The 21912-nt window shown below is 43.7% G+C and overlaps 2 protein-coding genes across 3 annotated transcripts in view; one reads left to right on the forward strand and one right to left on the reverse strand.

Moving 5' to 3' along the window:
* The window catches only part of Cdca2 (cell division cycle associated 2), a 32971-nt gene extending 13215 nt beyond the window's left edge, over positions 1-19756 (reverse strand). The window contains exons 1-11 of the mRNA XM_036200096.1: positions 19693-19756; positions 19425-19598; positions 17903-18054; positions 12217-12367; positions 10765-10952; positions 8880-8952; positions 5896-6104; positions 4087-4159; positions 3306-3538; positions 2050-2101; positions 538-635 (exon numbers count right to left, since the gene is read on the reverse strand). Coding sequence (XP_036055989.1) covers positions 538-635; positions 2050-2101; positions 3306-3538; positions 4087-4159; positions 5896-6104; positions 8880-8952; positions 10765-10952; positions 12217-12367; positions 17903-18054; positions 19425-19598; positions 19693-19756 — 1467 coding nt within the window. The remainder of the gene's footprint in view (positions 1-537; positions 636-2049; positions 2102-3305; positions 3539-4086; positions 4160-5895; positions 6105-8879; positions 8953-10764; positions 10953-12216; positions 12368-17902; positions 18055-19424; positions 19599-19692) is intronic.
* Positions 19757-20869: 1113 nt separating this feature from the next.
* Kctd9 (potassium channel tetramerization domain containing 9) overlaps positions 20870-21912 on the forward strand; it is a 30136-nt gene continuing 29093 nt past the window's right edge. For both annotated transcript variants that reach the window (XM_036199358.1, XM_036199359.1), the window contains exon 1: positions 20870-21155. In XM_036199358.1, coding sequence (XP_036055251.1) covers positions 21108-21155 — 48 coding nt within the window. In that variant the 5' untranslated portion in view covers positions 20870-21107. The remainder of the gene's footprint in view (positions 21156-21912) is intronic.

Raw genomic sequence — 21912 nt, forward strand, 5'->3', positions numbered from 1 at the left:
ACAGAAGACAAGTAGCCCGTGGAAGTGATGCTTACTGCTGCCAGCTGAATGTCACCACAGAGAACAAACCAATGCATAGTTTAAGAAGCCATGTATTCATGTTACTTTCTGGCTGTTAATTACATGTGGATCTTCTTCACACTTACAATAAAATCCATTGTCCTACAGATCTAAACTAAGCTAACAAGTAGACTGCCTTCCGTAGTAACACAGTTCTGAAGGGAAGCTCTTGTTCTAGTGGATTTTCGTCTAGTAGAATTAAAATCAGAGCAGCAAGACATTACTCTGGGTTACACACTGAGTGAGACAAAGCATTAATTCTTTTATTGTTTGTTTTTTCGAGACAGGGTTCTCTGTGTATCCCTGGCTGTCCTGGAGCTCAGTTTGGAAACCAGGCTGGCCTGGAACTCACAGAGATCCGTCTGTCACTGCTGCCTCCTGAGAGCTGGGATTAAAAGTTGCACTGCCCGGTGCAAGTATTAATTTCCTACAGCACCCATCAAATCAAGACTGTCTTCATTATTATGAAGATTTAACATAAGTGTTTACCTTCCTTCTGTGAGAAGTCCGTTTTGGCCTACCAACACTGTTGCTTCTTTCCTCACGGTTCTTTAAAGAACCGCAAGTGTCTGTGCCTACGTCAAGAAACAAGCAAAATTAGGCTCTCAGCATAAAACTAACACGAGTCAGAGGGTTAAAGAACTGCATAGTGTTTTTTGAGTCACTGTTGCTTTTAATATCATATCTAGACACAAATAATTAACAAGAGCAATGAACGAGATCCAGAACAATCCTTAGAAGACTTCCCATTACTGACTAACAAAATGAGTGCAATGAGAACATACATATTAAGGAACACTTAACTGCCAACCTTAGACACGTCTCATGTTTTTTAATGGATCAATGAAGGAGTGATATATGTTCAGAGCTTAGAACATAATAGACTATAGCCATTTTAACCTGCAGGTCGGTAATTTACAGCTTTGGACTCTATGCTCACATACTCAAGCTGTATCAATGGGAAGTCATCAGATGATTCAGGAAGGGAGAAAACATGAATAAAGGTTTATAACCCAAGTACTCATATCATGGTTTTGCCAGCCAAGACTGATATATCAAAAAAAAAAAAAAAATCTGTCTTATCATGATTGTAAAAGACATAAACACATTCAAGTTAAATGTGGGTGATTATGAAGTATGAGACTTGCAACAGAAAGAAGTGGTAATTTCTCATACACAGTATTTGGTTTTCTTAAAATCAATAACATATCGTTAAAGCACATATACAACTTTAAGAATAAAGAGATTATTAAGTTTTATGTCCTGAAAATAAGAATTAAGGGGCTAGGGAGGTAGCTCAGTTGGTAAAGTGCTCATGGAGCATGAGGACCTGAGTTTTATCCCTATAAGAAAGCCAGGTATTGGGGGTGGAGAGATGGCTCAGCAATTAAGAATATTTGCTGTTTTTACAGAAGAACCAAGTTCAGTTCCCAGCATCCACACTGGGAGACTCATGACTGTCTGTCCAGAGGGACCTGCCATCCTCTTCTAACCTCTGCAGGTACAGCAGACACGTGAAATATACACATCAACACAGGTACATACATATAAAATAAGTAAATCTAAAGTAAAAAAATACATAAGGCAGGTTACAGTATGAAATATTATAATCCCAGCAATAGGAGGCAGAGATAAATAGATTCCTAGAGTTTGCCAGACAACCAGCCTAATGAGCAAGCTCCATACTAATGACAAGCCCTGTCTCAAAAAGCCAAGTGGAAGCTAAGCAAGTCTGTGTGCATGCCTATAATCTCAATGCTATGGGGGAGCGGAGACAGGAGGATTACTGGGTCTTGCTGGTCACTAGCCTAGCTTCAGCTTCAGTAAGAGATCCTGTCTCAAAGGAGTTAGTGCAGAGTGAGAGCACAGGATAGAGAATGTCCTCTTCTCACCCACACTGTTGCAGCCCATGAACAACCACGCACACACAAACATACCAAACTCACACCCACACAAACCCAGGAACGGAAGATAAAGACACATAAATACCTGGAAGAGTCTCAGAGGGTGCAGACGATACCTGAGGCGGCTCTATGTTTTCCTAAGCAAAGGAGAACAGTACAAATTAGATACCCTAAGTTCAGTAAATATGTAAATGATGTATCCCAAAGGAAAAACTAAGGCCTTATTTTGGTAGTAGGAATTATAAGCACAAAATGAAAGGGAAAATCAATAGAGAATGAAAAGGTCTAAGCAAAACAAAGATAACCTGCAAACACTGACTGGTTATCTTCATAATGCAAATATATTTACCAAGTGCAATCACCCCAAATAAGGGGTGATATTAATCACTCACAAACTACTTTTCCATTTATTTAAAATCCTACTGTCTAACTTCTACAAAGCAAATTGAAGAAAATCATTGAGAAACACCCTCTAGTATTACAATATTTTTCAGTGAAATTCATGGTAAGATGGCAAAATAAAGAAGATTTCAAACCTTTGCCACATAATTGCCAGTAAGATAGCAATTATTGTTCATTCATAGATTTTGAATAATTTGAATTCCCCCTTCTTACCAGTTTGCCCACACTTGTTTGATATTTAATCAGAAATGCTGAATTTCACAAAATGCCCTTTCTGCATGGACTGAGATGATCACATAGCTTTTCTGTCTTATTTGGAAAAGTGTGCATATAATCAATATTGTAGTCTGCTTAACTATGTAGCCAACTTCCTTAAAATTATTACTCTGGGAAAGTTTTAGTCACAGTGGGGCTACTGAAACAATGTATTTCTTGACTGAAGGTTGATGTGTAATGTGTTTCAAAGATTGTATCTGGTTATGGAAGCTGTTACAGAACAGGATGAAGTTGTTGCTTATCCCCTCTGTCCTTGAAAGTTTGTTAGGATACAGGAATGTCACCTCTCTTTCCTGACACTGGTCATTTGTCTTTACTTTTTTTCTGAATTAATCTGACTGAAAGTTTACTAAAATGTGTTTACCACTATGTTTTAAAATACATTATAATCCCAGCACTTAGGAGGCAGAGGCGGGCAGATGTCTGAGTTTAATGCCAGCCTGGTCTACAGAGCCAGTTCCAGGATAGCCAGGACTCCACAGAGAAGCCCTGTTTTGAAAAACAAAAACAAACAAACAAACAAAATCACAACAACAAGAAAAAGAAAACAAAAAACAAGAGATGAGATGTGACATGTCATTTGGTCTACCTCATAATTTCAAATCATAATTTTCATATAAAAATATGAGGCCTGATAGAAATTCTATGCTTTTTCCCACTTACAAGATTCTCCTCCTTGTCATCAAAATTTGGCTGAGCTAACTGTTCATGAACTGGTGGCTGCAGGGGACTGGCAGCATTTATGTTCCTCTGTCGGCCAGGTGTTCCTCCTTTACACAACGGAGTATTGGCTGGTAAAGATTCATCAAACACTTCAGGACTTAAGTCCTCTCCAAAGGTAACTCTCTTCCTCTTCCTCTGATTTAGAAAGCCTGGTGATTTACAGTTTTCCCCACCTACAGACAATAAATGAGAATACATTAAAAAAAAAAAAAATTAAGCTGCTTTTCTTAGCTAAAACGCATATACTAGAATATTTGAATACGGTATAGTCAGCTGCTGTTTGTATAAGATAATTTGTAGAGAAAATGCAACTAGAAGGAAACCATACTTTCAACTAAATAGTCCCGATTTTAAAAATTTAAAATAAGTTATAATTATTTAAAGTGTTAATAAAATTGGAATATCTGAAGTACTTTAGTTGTACCATTAAGTAAAAATTGATAGGCAAAACCGACAACTTCTTTTTGTGTATGTGTGATACCAGGGATTGAGCCTAGGACTTTAATCATGTCAGGCAGATGATCTTCCACTGAGCCACACCCTCAGCCCAAGATCAATGAGGTTCTACAAAGACACCTTTCCCTCCCCACTGCTCTCCAATCGCAAGTAATTTCAGAAGTAGTAAAGCATGAACAGAGACTGTCAGAAATCTAACATGCTGCGTCGAGTTCTCAAAAGAAAATGATACCCTTAGGTCTAAAAACAACTGTGGATAACACACCTGCTCTTTGTTCTGTGCAACAGTTTGAAGGATCTGGGATTAGCTGAGCCCCATCGTCACAGAGGTTGTATTCCTAATGAAAATAAACACCAACCAAAGGTTTTACTCCTTCCATAACATACAAAGTCATTGAGAAGAATGGGACTGTTGAAAATGGTTTTGCAGAGTACCTTTATTTTCTTAACTGTTTAGCTTCCAACACCATGCTGAGAAGGCCTAGGAAAAAACTAGTTCTCTTATCTTTTAATATATTTAGTATTTACTTTTATTTTAAGTGTATGAGTGTTTTGCATGCAAATTCAAAGCAACATCCACTTGCTCTAAATGGTATTATTAAAGTAATCTAGTTCCTCTAGAATACTGTCCTAAGTGACTTAAGCACTGAGAAAACTAGGAAGGGGGCCCAAGTTCACTCGTAAACCTATGAGCCAACTCCCAATCTTAGCTGTGAAAACTACGCCCACTTTCCCAAGAGGTGGTTTTTGGTTATTTGGTGGGTTATAGATGTTTATTATCATATAGAATACTGTTACAAATTTAAAGTTATTTTTGTTACACATATATTTTGTATATATGTTTCTATTCTTGTCTAAAGGATTCCTGTATACTGATAAAAATTGTGCCCCACATGTCAGGTGTCTGGAGGCCAGAAGAGGCCATTTGATCCTCATGGTGAACTGCTACATGGGTGCCGAACTGGACCTGGATCATCTCTAAGAGGAGGAAGCGCTCTTTAACTGGTGAGTCATCTCTCCAGCCCCCGGCTTCTATATTTTAATCAACAGTACTATAGGTCCAAATTAGAGAACAGAAATCTCTAAGTATGGGTTAAAATAATCCCATTTTTGATCTAGCAAACTAAGGAAGATGTGAGTACCAAAATTATAGTGTTGTATCAGGTGTCAGATCAGGCAGATTTCACAATGGTTGAGCATGAGAACCCACTAAAATAAGACAAGGCAAATGATACTAAGAGCTTTGTCTCAGCATGGGGACAGCACTTTTAATAATGGAATTTCCTGCCTGAATAACTCTATTTTTGAGGATGAAACAAGAAAGAAGGTTCTGTCTATGTTTATTGAAAAGATTGCAGAGGACCCAAATATAGGGAAGGATGTTATAAATCCACAGACAGAACAAGCCTTGCAGAAGACAGTCAGGCCTGCAGGTCGGATCAGTCTTGGTTAATCACCACCTGCATTTCAATCTCACCCGGAACCTCTGCCCAGTCCATGGTTTTGAGTACTATAACCACCAAGAACAGCACCTGCTCTAAGAATAGTTCTGCCCAAACAAGACTACCAGTACCCTCCTAAGTGAGTCCTTTCTCCGACCAGGAAACACATATTCCATTCTGCTAGAAGGGGCTGGTATGTCCAACAAACCATGTACTATCACTGTATACGTGCCAAGGCTGCTGACAGAAGAGGTCAGAACATGCTACCTCGTTCCTGTCAACTCCCTCCTGGCTTAGGTTACTGCATTCACAGAAACATGGTTGACTTGACGTGTTAGACACACATGTTTGGAATAGGTTACAGACTGAGGCATTCACCGGGAACTAATTTTGCAATGTAATTCATTATAATTTGGATGAATTTTTATACTGATACAGTCTACCTACATTAAATCCTGAATACCAATGTAATATTAATTTAAAATAGACCAATCTCAAAATACTATTAAGTTAAAAAGAAAAACAGTGAGGACATGCATTTCCCTCAACACCAGTGTGACATGTGAACTTCAGTTATTGCTTTGAAGCAAAATGACTTGGCACTCCTTTGCACTAGGAAACGTAACTTTTACCTTTACCTTCTCTGCAAACAGCTTGCCAGGTTTCTTCAACACAGAATGGAGCACAAAGGTCTCAGAGGGAAGGCTGCTGCTCCTGCACACAGGAGTCATTGGTGACCTGATGGCAGGGGATGGGTTGCAGCTCATGTGTGCTGCAGGTGTGTCAAGTGGAACAGCAACAACTGGTCGTGTACCCTCTACACAGTCGGCAACTCCAAGTCCTTCAAGGGGAAAGCGAGAGGACATCATCCAAATCTGCTTCTTCTAGGCACAAGATACTCACCACACTTGCCAAGATTGTAACACAACATTTAGAAATTCAGTCAGTAAGCCTGGTACTCAGGAGATGGAGGCAGGAGGATGGACAATTTAAGGCAGCCAAGGCTACACAGTGAGGACCTGTTTCACAAAACCAAGCACTAGTGGTATAGTTCAGTGGAAGAATGCTTACCTAGCATACACTAAATTCAATCCCTAGCAACGTAAAATGAAAGCAATTCAATCCTAATACTCCCTGCTCAGGGAGGAAACACCAGACTTCATTTGGACATGAACAGAAGACAAAGAAGTAGCACTGGCCATACTGCTTTAGTCACATCTAACACAAATAAAGATAAAAGGTTTTGGCTCCCACAGAAATCTGGGACAGAGGGTGGGGGAAAAGGTCAGGAACGAGCCTTGGAATGCTAATGTACTTTTTCTTAGGATACCTATTACTTGCAACATAAAACCTAGGCCAAACCCTAATAATGAGCCATTTTACTACTCGAGATGGAGGCCTTTCAATGTGTGAACACAGTGATAAAGAGGAGATGATGAGGAGAGAGATCATCAACCTAAACAGAAGCTGCCCTGCCAAATGTGCAAGCTCCACACTGGCAAACGGAGGGAGTCCAGTTAAATCGGAAGGAATCTACTCAGGGATGTAGATACAATCTGACCTAAAAGAAACCCCGTATGACACACACACTAAGACATCATGTGTGCTGTATGGAACATGTTATAACCATCTAAGTCAGTGGGTCTCAACCTTCCTAATGCTGTGACTCTTCAATACAGTTCCTCATGCTGTGGGGACCCCTAACCATGAAATTATTTCCATTGCTACTTCACAACTGTAATTTTGCTACGGTTATTAATCATAATGTACATATTCTCGGAGACGAGGTTTGCCAAAGCGCAACCCACAGGTTGAGAACCACTGATCTAAAGGAAGACCAGCCTCAAGGGAAGGTAGATCTTTAAGTAGGATTGCTAAGCAGGACGTCGGGTAAAGCAGGAGTGCTGCGTCACGGGGCATGAAGGACAGTGAGGCCATTAGAATGCCACACTCCGGGCACCACAGCACAGGCCAAGACCTGCTTGACAGGACTTTTAGCAGGAGGAGAAAGAACACAGGCAGTGGGGAAGGCAAGGGAGACAGCAGGTGCATTATACAGTCTTCTTTACACCAACGAAATAAAACACAAAGTTAAATATAATCCGTGTTTGCGTCTGTGTGTTAGAGCACATATGTGCAGGTGCCTGTGGAGCCCAGAAGTGCCAGATCTCCTGAAGCTCAAGTTACAGGCAGATGTGAATCTAATTTGGGTGCTAGGAACCACTGTGAGCCTCTGGAAGATCAGTAGGTGCTCTTTATGGTAGAGCCGTCTCCTGGGCCCTAACAGAAGATTTCTAATCATCTGACCCTTGGGCAGGCTCATCGAATAATCAGCACGAAACACTAGACTGACTACATCGACAAAAGCCCCTCTGCTCACAGCAGCCCCTCTTTCCCTGGTCATTCCAGCACTTCCGGTAAGATTTAGTGAGGTGCTCAAAAGAACATTGACCCTTGTAAGATGTTACCACTTCAGATGGATTGCAGAGTACCAAGTAAAACGACACCAAGTCTCATGAAAACAAAGCAGAGATCTGCCAACAAGGTGGCAGTATCTTATTTTACCTAGATGACAAACAATCTGCCCCTGTACCTTATCTATGCAGGCAGAAATCCACCCATCCACCTTAGAATGAAAATTAACAGCCAGAGCAGATATTCACCACACACACACACACACACACACACACACACACACACACACACACGGGGGGGGGGGGGGGGGCGTTGGTGAAAAGTTCCTTTTGAAGTTGAAGGAAAGCTCCAGAGGGAATTTAGATCATTAAGAGTATAAACAAAGAAAATAAAGAATGAGAGTACAAATGGACCAGAAATAGGGGTATATGCTCAGTAAATAGAAAAACGATTTTCACTTAAATTACATGAAACAGTTTATGATTTAAAGCAAAAATGGTAACATGCATGGAGTTACAAACTAAAAGTGTATGGCATCTACTGTGTAAAGGGGCTAGAAATGTCAAGAGAAGGAAAAAAGGACATCAAGTCACAAGGTGAGTAAACTTCTGTGTTTTATGAACAGCTGTACACAGGACCACTCAAATGACTGAGAAGAATGTGTGCTGGAATCCCGGAGCAACAGAAAAAGAGAGAATGAGGTACAGCTTAAAAGACAGTAAACGCTAGTAAAGTAAAACAGATTTTTTTCTTTTTGATAGGGTTTCTCTGTGTAGCTCTGGCTGTCCTGGAACTCACTTTGTAGACCAGGCTGGCCTCGAATTCACAGAGATCCGCCTGCCTCTGCCTCCCGAGTGCTGGGATTAAAGGCGTGCGCCACCACTACCTGGCTTAAAACAGAATTCTTAAAAACAAACAAACAAACAAAAACCAAATAACCCAAAAGGTGGCATATGGCAAAATAGTAGATGTAAATCAAGTCATATCACTAGTTACTTGAAACTGTGACGGGCTAAAGCAGGGTGACCTCCACACCTGTTGTCACAATACTTACTACGTATAGGCAGGAACATTATGAGTTCAGGGTTATCACTGCTATAATAAAAGAACTGCTTTTACTCACTTCAGCTTATAGACACACTCATCATTATGTACGTGAAAGGGATGGTGTCGGTTTGTACTAAGGAAAATCTGTACTTACCATGTGAAACCTCCATGAGCTCTGGAAGGGGAGCAACCACACATCCAGGCTGGGCTGCACCAATGTCAGACTTCTAGGAGAAAAAATGAAAGAATATAAAGACAATATGTTCTTACTAACAGTACTGCTGTAACACCTTTATGGAGATTTCAATAAACATCATGGATGACTTGAAAACCTGTTGTTCTGTTGGTCTCTAGCCAGCAAGGGCAAAGTACACAAGGAACTAACCACAGAATACTCACAGCTGCATCCTGAACACTCCACAAACCATTTTCAATCCTGAAGAAAAGTGTATGTGATTCATTTTTGTTGCCCATAAAAGCCTGGAGAACTGTGCTATCTGCTACCTTCTAGAGTGGAAATTCTCAAAAGCTTAGCCACATTAAATCAGAAATCATTTCTCCTTTGTGATTTATAACCAATGAATCAAAGTCCTGGAGGGAAACAACCACTATTGCTTCTGCCAAATGATCATTTCTTTTTAAAGATTTATTTATTTATGTATACAGAAGAGGGCGCCAGATCTCATTACAGGTGGTTGTGAGCCACCATGTGGTTGCTGGGAATTGAACTCAAGACCTCTGGAAGAACAGTCGGTGCTCTTAACCTCTGAGCCATCTCTCCAGCCCTGATCATTTTATATGATGTTGAATAAAGAGGAAACTGAGACCATAAGCAAGTCTGTGATACAAGCGGTTCTTGTGTTACAGGGATTGTAGAGAAGTGTTTTGGGATCACTATGCTATGACCCCCCCCCCTTTTTTTTTACTGTTATCACAATGAATTAGGATGGGCTTGAGGACTTAAAGAAGTGCCCACTACCAACCTAACAACCTGGGTTTCAATCCTAGAACCTACATGGTAGGAGCAAACCCACACACAAATTCTCCTCTGACCCTCACATGCACTCCACGTAATTCATCGAAACTAAGGAGTCTCTAGTGACTAGCAAACATGTACGAGGTCAGACATAAACTGGACCTAAGCAACAGAGATGGCCCACACTAAATTTCATCTGTTCGGCTGACAAGATGGCTCAGCAGGCAAAAACATTTGTTCTGCAAGTTGGATGACCAAGTTCAATCCACAGAACCCAAAGTGAAAAGAACCTTCTCTTGAGAGTGGACCTCTGACCTCCATGTGTACCAATCCCTTTCTTGCCGCCCTCTACACAATTAAAATGTAAACTAGTTGCATTGTGATGGTGTCGGCGCCTCCTCTCCGGAATGAAAAGCAAACCCTCTGACTAAAGACACAAAGCAAGAAGGGGCGATTGGACTGTCTTGCCATCTACAGCTGCAGGAATGTCTCCGACTTCATTAGCATTCTCTGTCCTACTTTAGTAAAACTCAGGTAGTTTTTTGTTTTTCAAGAATCTTAACAGGCGTTAGGTTGTCACAGTCCACAAAAATTCCTAATGCTACTTGAAACAAGTAGAGGAACAAAGAAGGACTTTAAGATCCTGCTTCTCAGACTAGGTGGGCAAGGATGGACAGACCTGGACAGGTGCTCCAAGTTTCTGCAAAAATACTCCAGTTGATACCTAAATAACCTGCTCAGGGACCTGTGCTCCCTGGATGGACAAAAGCCACCTCAAGGTACACCTGAGACCTACAGTCAAACCATCTGTAGAACACCTCATGCAGAAGACCCTTGGGCTTATCTTCTCACAAAAGTAGTCAAAAGCAACCAATCTTCCCAAACAGCTTCAAAACCAATTGACTGCAAAAGTCACACAATTACTCATAGGAGGCACACACACTCTTTTAAGAACGACAGCAGCACTACGTGTACAAGCAGGAACTAGCATCTCAGGCCCTGACAGTCTCCAAACTGCCTATGTAGAAAACCAATTCCAGTCCTATGGGGGAAGCACAATCACCTCAGCAAGACTTGCAGAGGTGCCCACAGCACAGGCTTGGTTGGCGAGCGTCCGCACACGAACCACTTTCCCTTTGGCGCCGCTGAGGTGGTCTTCCGGGCTGCTCTGGGAGGATATTCTCCGCCGCTTTGAAGATGAGTTTACAGGGAACCCAGACTGCCGGTATTCAACAAGACCTTCTTTCTTGGCTATATGCACAAAGCAAAAGTAGAAACAAAACGATATGGGGACAAATACTTTCTTTTACATTTATCATTTAAAATACCATCCACTAGAATAACATAATGCCAATTTAGTGTTTGTATGTGAGTCCTCAATGAAATAAAAAATCTGCTAACCCCTTTCACTCAAAAAGGGAAACCAGAGGCGGGTGCAGCGGCACACATGTAGTGGCAGTACAAGGAAGGCTAAGAGCAGAGTCCAGAAAGTTCAAGGCCAGCCTCGTCTGGAAAGCAAACTTGAGAGCAGCTAGGGCTGCACAGTGAATCCTACACTTGGTGCATCTAGCCTGCAAACCACAAGCTGGCAAGACCTGAAAGACACAGTTACATTCTAATGTGTTCAAATTCGACTGTATGTCACTTTTTGTTGGAAAAAACGAAAAAAGAAAACACACAACTGCAATGTACTCAGTTATTTCTAGGGACAAAAGGATTTTAATGACATACTTATAACAATGAAGTAAAAAAATTTAAAACCTACACAATAATTCAGGTAATAGGTAAGTTACAAACTACAGATTAGGACATGTGAACAGCTCCTTAAGCATGAAATAGATGGACTCTGTTAAGTAATTAGAGTGTAAAGTGCTGGAAAAACAGGTCTGCAGGAAAGCCAATATTCTGTCAAGTTCTGGTGTTTAAAGTATTTGTGACTGAAAAAGCCAGAAACAACTACAAAATAATCAAATGAACAATACAGACACAGTGAGGAATGCAGCAGACTGGCAAGACATTGATCAGACTGGACAACTTTGAGGTTAACATCAAGGCTGGGTATTTGCCATTTACATATGTTTTTGCAAAGTTTAACAATAAGTCTATAAAAATCGATACAAATCTAAATTTGTCACAAGCCCCACTTGAAGTTTGACACGATCGAGTTACCACTGGCCTTTTGAAATTCAGAACAAGTGTAACTATGGAAATAAAGGAACAGGTTTTCAACAGAAACCACAGGGCCTGGGTGGGACTCGATTGTAAAGCACTTGTCTAATGCATTCGAGGTCCTGGGCATGATCCTTAGCATCACCAAAATAAAGTAGGTAAAACTAAAACAAAACCCTGAAACCAGAAATCTAGATTTCTGTGTAACTACTGCAAATTTTAGCTATGAGCCTCCATTTACAAAAACAACCACACTCTGAAAAAATTACTTTCACACTGTGGAAATGAATCTTTTCTTGTTGTGGAAAATTCTCTTTAAACATGAAAGTTCATGCCTTCTACTCACTCAAATCTGATGTCTTCGACTCTCGATCTGCTTTTGAGGCTGTGGGACCACCAGCCATCTTCTCAGTTTCCTGTACTGGGTGAAAAGCAGACCGGAAAGCTGCCATCCGTTCTCTTAAAGCACTGGCATGTCGATACAGTCCTGGGCTACCCTGTGAAATGTATGAATGTATGAACAGAGCATTACTTAAAGCACTGGCATGTCGATACAGTCCTGGGCTACCCTGTGAATGTATGAACAGATCACTACTTAAAGCACTGGCATGTCGATACAGTCCTGGGCTACCCTGTGAAATGTATGAACAGAGCATTACTTAAAACACTGGCATGTCGATACAGTCCTGGGCTACCCTGTGAATGTATGAACAGATCACTACTTAAAGCACTGGCATGTTGATATAGTCCTGGGCTACCCTGTGACTATATAAACAGAGCATTATAAATCAGCTTCTTAGCTAGGCCTGCCATCACCAACTCGAAAACAAAGCGCACAAGTTAGTGTGACAGAGCCTCTTTTCCTCAGAATTACACATTTTCTGTCTTAATATTTCGTGTGCTGTAGCCATCTTAGTGCGCTTCTGTTCCTGTTTAAGATCGGAGCAAAGAAGAATAGCTAAGTGGTTACCCACAGACATATACTCAATATGTTGGTAGCTACTGAGCCAGGCTAACAGAAACTTAAAATGGATAGGAAGTGTTTTATAGAGGCTCTAAGACTAAGTGCATCTCTACTTACTTATTTGCGGGGGCAGGAGGGGTGTACTAAACCACTCTGAAAAGGATTCTCAGGGTTAAGAACAACCTTGGCAGCCATCACTGAGACAGTGTCAACAAGACAGTGTGAAAGGGAACAAGAAAGCAGTTCAGAACAAGCCAACCTCAGGGCTGGAGCGCAAGGAAGAAAAAGGCGGAGGGAGCGTCCTGTACTGAAAGGCTGCAGCAAGAGCAGTCATGAAGTAAACTGCACAGATCAGCACACTGTGCCTAGTGCACAGATGCTCTCTACCCTGGGAGACCGGGACCAGACGAGTTTCAGCACATGCTTCTGATCCCACTCCTACCTCCTCCTGGCTAACTCCCTAACTTTGGAAGATCTGGGAGACACTCACTTCCTTAGGGCTGAAAGCCAACCATTCACTTCAGACACAAGCCCAGGAGCTTTTAGAAACCCTGCCCATGAGGTTCTACACAAAGATAAAAATGAATTTACATTACTAGATAAAGCTAATGACATGAGATTATAAAGTTCTGTTCATATAAAAAATAAACTACTGATCAAGCACTTTATCCAGGCTGCGTTTTCTTTTAACTTGGGCCATTAACATTTCTCCCAATAAGGACAGGGGCAATTTTAACATTCTAACCTATAGGCAAAAGGAAGGGGGAAAAAAAGCTACCTCCCTTTACGATATCATACGGAGGAAAAGCTGTTAAAATCCTGAAGTCATGTTTGATGATCTGCTCTCATATTTGATTCTACTCCTAGTGAAGCACTGTCATAAGACAAACTGCCTACTACATAATAGTGGAACATTTAAACTGAAATGTATTTGATGACATAAACCTTTATGACATAATGAGCCCAACATGTTCCCAACAGGCTTGAGGGCAACTCATCTATGTAACAAAGATTATCTTAAAGGCACACAAACTATCTTGAAAGTGCCTTTCTGTGACATTATTTGAATACGTCAGGGCTGGTTCACTATCCCAGGAACTCAGAGCACTTAGAAATGCCTAAACTAAGTTCCCCTAATTAAACCTGTTCCCAATAGAGGAAGAGAACAATGTTCACGAACAAAGCAATGAAAACTTTGTCATGCCTTTGTCTGGCATTGCTAAGTCCCATTTTTTCCAAATACAGAAACTGTTCCAGGTGCTCAAGGCTTTAGGGTAGGGTGGGTGGGCGGGGATGGGAGTGGAGTGATACCCCAGAGTGAGGTTTAAGAAAATACTCAGATGTTATGGAGAAAGCACCAGTGTGGCTGAGCCGAATAACGTGTTGCTTTGGCTATTTAGGAAAGAAAGATACCAAGAGGCATTTGAATTGAAACCACAATGAAAACTGTTTTAACACCACAGGAACAAGGCATAGAGCAAAAATAAGAGCAGAAGCCCTCTGGAACAATCGGAAGAAAGCAAGCCTGTGTGCCCACTGACTGGGGGGAAGGCAGGGATGAAGCAAGCCACAAGTGCACAGGGCTCAGACCGGAGGAACAAAGAGACTTCAAACAAGTCGCTGGGTTTTGGTTTCAATAGGAAACATGGGAAGCTTAAAGCAACAGAGGCCATGACGTGATTCACTCTAAAACCCCTTGCCTCTGGGTAATGGCGGGTAGACTGGGGAAGCAGGAGCAAGGAGACCACTTCAGGGCCCTGGCAGGAAGGATATGAAGAAGTTCAGATAGGCCTTGAAATGCAGTCTAAAGGAGTGGGATGGGCACCCCCAGGAAGAAAGGACCGAGGATGACTAAGGTATCTGGCCGGAGTGATCTGGAGAATAGCTTGCTAGGATTAGACCCACAGAGGGACAAACCTCTGGGTGTCTGTGAAGGCATTTCCAAAGCAGAGGGACGGCCTGCCTTCAATGTGGGCTGTACTATCCAATGGGCGGGGCCCTAGACTGAATGAAGAGAATGGGACACTAGTACTCATCGCTGTTTCCTAGCTGTGGATACAATGTGACCTCCACGATGCCATTCCCATCATGATGGATTGCACTCTAAAACCATGTGCTTTGTGACAATGGAACAAGTAACTAATAGGCCAGGGTATGCTCCAAACACTTCACTCAACACTCAAAGTGACTACACAGGTAGCTGGCATGTAGGTCTGGAGCCTTCGGGATTACAGCTGCAGACATTTCAGAGTCATCAGCACACAGATGATACTTAGAGCAAACAGTAAAGAGACCCAGGCATACTGGCATTTCTGAGGGAAAAACTGGGAGGACTCGCCAGAAACAGAAATAACTTGTGACACAGGAAGAAAACTGGGCCAATGTGTAGTCCTACAACCCAAATGAGCAAGTGTCTCAACGTATTAAACACAGCCAAAGTCATGAAAGTCCAAGAGATTCAAAATGGCTGGCAACAGTAAGAGGACAGAGGGAGCAGGGTATGAGGGCACATGCCTGTAACCACAACAACGGGGGCTTTGAGGCTCTAGAAGGACTGAGTTCCACACAAGCCTCAACTATGCCGAGACTGTCTCAGTGGCCCACCAGAAGGAAAGGATGGCAAGAAGGGAAATGGAGTCAGTCAAACAGGACAGGTAGAGGGGGGACAGCCAGAGATGGGGCACAGAAAAGGAATGTGGTGGTTTAAATGAGAACTCTTCCCCACAAGTGTGGGCATTTGAACTCGGTCCCTCGTTGGCGTTACTGCTTGGGAAGTTCTGGATCCTTTCGGAGGTGCAGTCTCGCAGGAGGAAGTACATGAGAGGATGAGGAAGTGGCTTTGAGAGCATATAGCCTTGCTCAGGTTCAAGTTTGCCTTCTCCATCTTCTACATGTGAATAAAGGTATGACCTCTCCCAGGGCAGTGGTGCCACATGCCTTTAACCCTGGCACTCGGGAGGCAGAGACAGGATTTCTGAGTTTGAGGCCAGCCTGGTCTATAGAGTTCCAGGATAGCCAGGGCAACAGAGAGACCTTGTCTAGAAAAAAAAATGAAAAACAAGTTATGATCTCTCAGCTGCCATGCCTCCCCCATTATGGAGTCGCTCTCTGGAATCATATGCTAAAGTATATTTCCCTTAAGCAGCTTTTTTTCTTTTTTTAATCATAGCAACAAAAAGTAACTAATAAATAGAATGAGAACACAGTGATCTGGTGACCCAAAGGAAAAAAGCGTAAGCTAATCACAAAAATAAACCCAGCTCAGACTAGCACCCAGAACCATAATAATGCAATCACGTGACTGGTGACATAACCAAGCTACTGGGATGCTGGAGAAAAAGGGCAGCATAGGAAGAAAGAGGGCTACTTCTTCACTGTCCATTGTAGGCAGAGCACAGAACACAGAAGTAAACATCAACAGAATATTTATAAGATATTTAAGGGGTGGGGCTAGGGAGATCGCTCAGCACTGGCTGTCCTAGAGGACTTAGGCTCAGTTCCTAGCACTCACACGGCAGAGTTTACAATCCTAGAACTCCAGTCCCAGGTGATCTGATGCCCTTTTCTGACCTTTGTGGGCACCACACACATATATGGTGCACACAGATGCATTTTATCTTTCAAGTAAAATCTTTAAATAGATTCAGGAGCTGGGGAGCTGGTTCAGTGAGCAAAGAACTTGCAACACAGGCATGAAGACCTGAGTTTGGATCCCCAAAACCCATGTAAAAGCAAAGTATGATGGCACATGTCTGTTGCAGGGTATTACACAGAGAAAGGCATATCCCAGAGACCTGCTGGCCAGTCTGTGTAGCCAAGTCTGGAAGCTTCACGCTTAGTAAAGAGCAATAGAGGAAGATACCTGATGTCAACCCCTGGGCCATACACATACGCTTAGACTCTCACACACACAAAAACCAATCTAGCAGCCTACCCTGCAATGTGGGACATTTCTTACCCACCAGGTTTTGTAATAGCATGCACTGATCATTTGAAAAATACCTGTTTTCTGTGTTCTTCACACTTTCTAAAAAGTGGTTCATTTAAGAAAGGCGATATGAAAGTATTTTATGTTTTACCCACTGCTCAGTCAGGAAGCTGTCAAGTGCAGTCACGGGTACATGTTTTCTAAAATCTTAATTTCCTCTTAAAATGCAACCCTCCTCACTGATAAAACAGGGTTCAGTTTCTGTGGTAGATCACTGCCTACCTGTGACATTTACAAGCCCGACAAACCACAATTTTTCTATCAGTTGATCCATCAAGTAAAAATGATGTTCTGTGAAAAAATAGCCAGGTCAGTCCACACAACTCAATCATACACATTTCTAGAAACTTCTGAAGTGCTTGATGCAAACTTTCTACTTCATTACATCCATATTTGAAGAATGAGATGTAGTGAAGTTTATCATTATTAGTGCTTCAGAGATATTTAATGAAACTAATATCATTCCCTGTGACTGTCCAGTAAGTACTAATATGATGACAGTGTGATGTCATTGTCATGGCCCATGCTAATAGGCCAGTAATCCCACTCATGACTCGTTTTGCTTCATGATTATAAATATCAACATATTTTGGGGTACAGACAAATAACCTTTAGTAAAATTAGAAAAATAGTCGACTTCATGGATCTTCCAAAAGGGACTCAGGAAAACTCCATGGTTGTTTTTACAAGAAATTGTCTCATGCACAGACCAGGTTGCAAAGCAGAAGAATGCAGTGGAAATAACGGAAGTCAATTATTCTAGAGTAAGAAGGCCAGCATCCCAGTGGTTGCCCTCTGCAGAGTAGTGCTAAGTGGGGCCCATGTCTTTCATAACAAGCCTTCAACTATTTGACCTTTTAGGGGCATGCATTAATTTGATAAAATCTGAAAAGCAAGGAGCTAAATACACCAGAAGATAAGCACCTTGTTACCCCACAATCCCTGCAAGACGTGGAAGGCAGTCAGTCCATCCCTCCTACTACCCCTCAAGACCCAAACAGAGAAGAGCCAGAAAGCAGAACCCTCTCAGAGTGAGACCTGCCCTTCACAACATTCATGAGCACGCAGGAGAACACGCACCTGAAATGGGGAGTGGTGTGCCAATGGAGACCTTGTAGCATTCTTTAGGCTTCGCTGCTGAGCAATGAAACGGATCAGGCCATTTGTTTCCGGAGAGCCCCGCACACCGACTGTAGACCGCCGCCTGGCCTTCTGAAGGGAAGATGATTTTCCTGCAACAAGACGCCCTCACGTATCAGCATGGAACACGGCAAAGGCCAGAAATCCTGTCCTATGCTAGCGATGGGCCACCACGAGTGAGAAAATAGAGTACACACATGTTCCAGGAACTAAAGAATTCCTGGAAAAACAGCAGCTCAGTTGGGTAGACTTTCACTTGACTACTGATCTAATTCACGTTTCTAGATCAGCACTCGGCACACAGAAGGCCAGGAATACTCTTAGTTTTCATTTGTGTCCTGGATCCCCAGTGCATGGAGAGGGCAGGAGTAACTACTTGATGCTAAGGATCTCTCCTTGGTGCAGCAGTAACCGCATGCAGATAAACACTATTTCACTGTGGTTCACTCCAGCCTCAAGAGCAGTGATGGCAGTAACTCAGCTACGCTAGAAGTGCTTCTTTTAAGTGACCGCTAGGCATCTAAGCAGAGAAAGAACACTTTGTGATGGCTAAGCTTGATTCTAAACTCAACCAGCTTAATCATGGCATGTTTCTGAGAGCCTACTCATGGACCAGTAGGCCACATCTCTTACTGTGGCTAACTTATAAATTAAGCACAATCACTGGTACACATAGCAAAACTCAGTATCTATAGGCTTTATTCATATCTTTGGTGCTAAAAATTTACTAGGGCTCATGGAAGACAGCCTCTGTGTGGCTGGGGCCGGTGAGAGACTCGCGTATTGTGTTCTAATTTTTTTCAAAATAATTCTTTTACTCTGAGATAAGCTACTTAACCTTCAGTAGATCATCCTGAATTCTGCCCATACACACAAAACTGAATCTAGTCTCTTCGGAGATAATTCTGAACAATACTGAATGAATGCCACTTTGGCTTAGCCGAATTGAAGCCTTACAAAGTATGGTGATTGGCTCCTCCAGTGCCGCATTATCCTTCTTTATGATATCCTTCTTGCTGTCCTATTACTCAAAGAACTCCATTCCCATATTTCTTTCTCCATCTAGGTCAGATTTGACAGGTGAATTTTCTTCCTGAAGTGGAAGGAAATCAGCCTCTGGATCAATGTTCTGTTTGTGAGTTTTGAATGAGGTACACAACCTGTCAGTGCTATCCTTTCTTAACTGCCTTTCGACTTCCTATTAGTTTCATATAGGATGTTTTCTTGGGTGGCACAAAGACCGAATGACTTAGGAAAGCTCATGTTGGGAGTCCTAGGACCCCTCTGGTCCCTGCTGTCCATGGTGAGCTGTGATGAGCACAGAAGTCTCCCCAAACAAGCCAGTCTGCAGGGTCAATATAAACATGCACAGCAAGAAAGTCAGTCAATATAGACACGTACAATGAGGCCTACCACAGCTATTTTTAAAACTGAAAAAGTGCAATACAAGAACTTCTCTTACCTGAAGGGACCTTAACAAAGCTTTCAGGTGTGATTCCCAACTGCTCCACAGTTACTGTGGAGAAGTCCAAAGGTGACTTAAACGTACTGGGGGTGCAAAGATTAGGAGTCTCGCCTTCTATATGCTTCTGAGGGGTTACAAGCTTCCCGGATCCCAAGATAAAAGAGGCATTTTCTGAAAACGCACAACAAGTCGCAGAGCTAAGCAACACAATCAAGAAAAACGCTCAAACCTTCCATCTAACCAAGGCAACAGGTCACCAACATACCAGAATTATTAACGGCACACTCCTTGGATTCAGTGAGCGGTTCGTCGTGTGAACTCGTATCCATCTGGAGATGTAGGAGTTAAAGAGAAACAAGAATAAAAAGTGAAAAATAATCCCACGACAAGTCAAAAAGAATGCGATGGAACTCTTAACGAAATCTGTACTAGAGGAACATGTGGGGAGAGAATTCGGGGCGTCCTGGTTAAAGAGATGCTATTGACTTAACAACGCAGACCTTACCTGACAAGTCGGGCCTTTTCATCCCTGGACCTCGACCGGATAACAGACCTACCTCTTACACTCGAGGCCCGCGCGTTCCCTCAGACAACGACGACAAGCGTCGCGCAGGCTCCGCTGCAGAAAGCACCAGAGGTCCCAGAAGGGAGCCGGCTTGGACTCCTGCTGGCCGCCGCACGCCTGGACACACCACGTCCGGACGAAGCAAACTGGCCTCGCTACCCGCCAGCAAATTCAAACTGCGGCCACGCCCCCGCGGAGGGATCTCCCGGAGCCGTCGTCCAATGTGCGAGCGTGCGTCCCGCTCCCTCCAGTCCTCACCGTTGCGCTCTCGGACGCCGCAGGGAGACCTTCGTGTATCCCCGGAGAACCACGGCCATCCCTGATGATCCCCTAGCGAGACATACTTGCGGGAAAATAAGTGTCCCGGGGACTACCTTTGAGTCCCGCGGAGCAACACTTCAGTTAGCTGATAACTCCGCCTCTCACCTTTGGATTGGCTGCTGCAAACTTCGAAAATGAATCATTAGACCAATCGCGACGTATCCGCAGGATGGCTAGTTCCCCCATTAGCCAATCCCGACACCAGCCGTTACCTTGGTGGGTGGGTGGTAGGCGGGGTTGAAGCAGAGCAAGGTGCTGACTGGTGTATGGAACTTCAATGTCCCGCCTCTTCATTAGACTCCGCCTCTATATGCAAATGAGTGCTGCCTACACTCCAGCGTACGCCTGCTCAGTAACGCTTAGAGCCACCCTTTGCCAGTAGCTTCTACTCTGATTCGCTGATACTCCTTTCCGTCAACCAGCCTTCAGCCTCTCTTTCCTCCCTCCGCCGACAGGCGTTAGTCTAAGCCCACCCCCTCGCCGAACTCTGATTGGCTGAACGCTGGCCGGCGCCGAGCGTTGATTGGCGTTGCTCCGTGTCGGTCTTGGCGCGGTTGGGGGAAGGGCCGCTAGCAGGCTAAGGAGCCTAGGGGCGGGGTGGGAAGGAGGATCGGCCAACCCCGGGGTGTGGGACTGAGAGTGCGTGCGTGAGGAGTGTGGGGCCGACCAGGAAGGTGGCGAAGGGCGGAGAGTCCGGGTGGGAGGCGGGAGGGGTCTCGCGGGCGCGGAGCGCGGCGGGCGGCGGGCCGGGGGCGAGGGTGGCGGCTCCCTCAGGACCCGGCGCGGGCGGCGCGATGCGGCGGGTCACGCTGTTCTTGAACGGCAGCCCGAGGAACGGCAAGGTAAGCGGCGGCGGGGGCGCGACCTGGGGACCCTTCAGTCCCCGACAGGTCCCGGCAGCCCGGCCACCGGAGCTCCGGGGCGCCGCTGTCACCTGAGCGGCGGGCCGAGGTCCCCTCCCACCTTCCCGCTGCACCCTCCTGTCCTTATCCGTGCTGAGTAATGCTCAGCCCCGGGAGGAGGTAGAGATCACCGAGGCCGGTGACCCTGGCCGGGTCGGGAGAAGGAAAACTCCAGGGGACAGTTGAGTGACAACCTCAGAATGGGGACCTGGTCTGCAATGCTTCCCTCCTCTTTCAAGGTGCCTGGGGACCCCCTGCCCTGACACTGTGCAAAACTTTTGTACACGTTTTATTGTGTCGCCTTGTTTTGGTCACTTTGAGGACGGTGACAGCAGACCAGAATGACTTGATTTGACAGTAGCCTTTGCTGCGTTTAGGCCTCCGTGGAGGGCGTGGTGCTAAATATTTTTCCGATGTTACAGCAGCCTCTTGCCCCACCCTTGAAAGTTATTTGGAAAATGTTGGCTGTTTCTGGCGGACTGGTAATGTGTGGTTAAATGACCGACCCACACATAAGGAAGCCTGTTTAAAGGCTCAGAAGTAATGAAGCCTTTTAAAGTTTCAGTTCAAGGTACATTGGCCCCACTCTACTAATTGGCCAGAAAACTCTTAATTCCTACACGTGTACATAGCAAGACTATTCAAGAGCATTAAGGAGGGGAGAGGGGCTTTTTGACTAGTTGTAGTTTTGAATAAA

The sequence above is a fragment of the Onychomys torridus genome, chromosome 9 (genome assembly GCF_903995425.1).
Source record: "Onychomys torridus chromosome 9, mOncTor1.1, whole genome shotgun sequence".
Classification (NCBI taxonomy): Eukaryota; Metazoa; Chordata; class Mammalia; order Rodentia; family Cricetidae; genus Onychomys; species Onychomys torridus.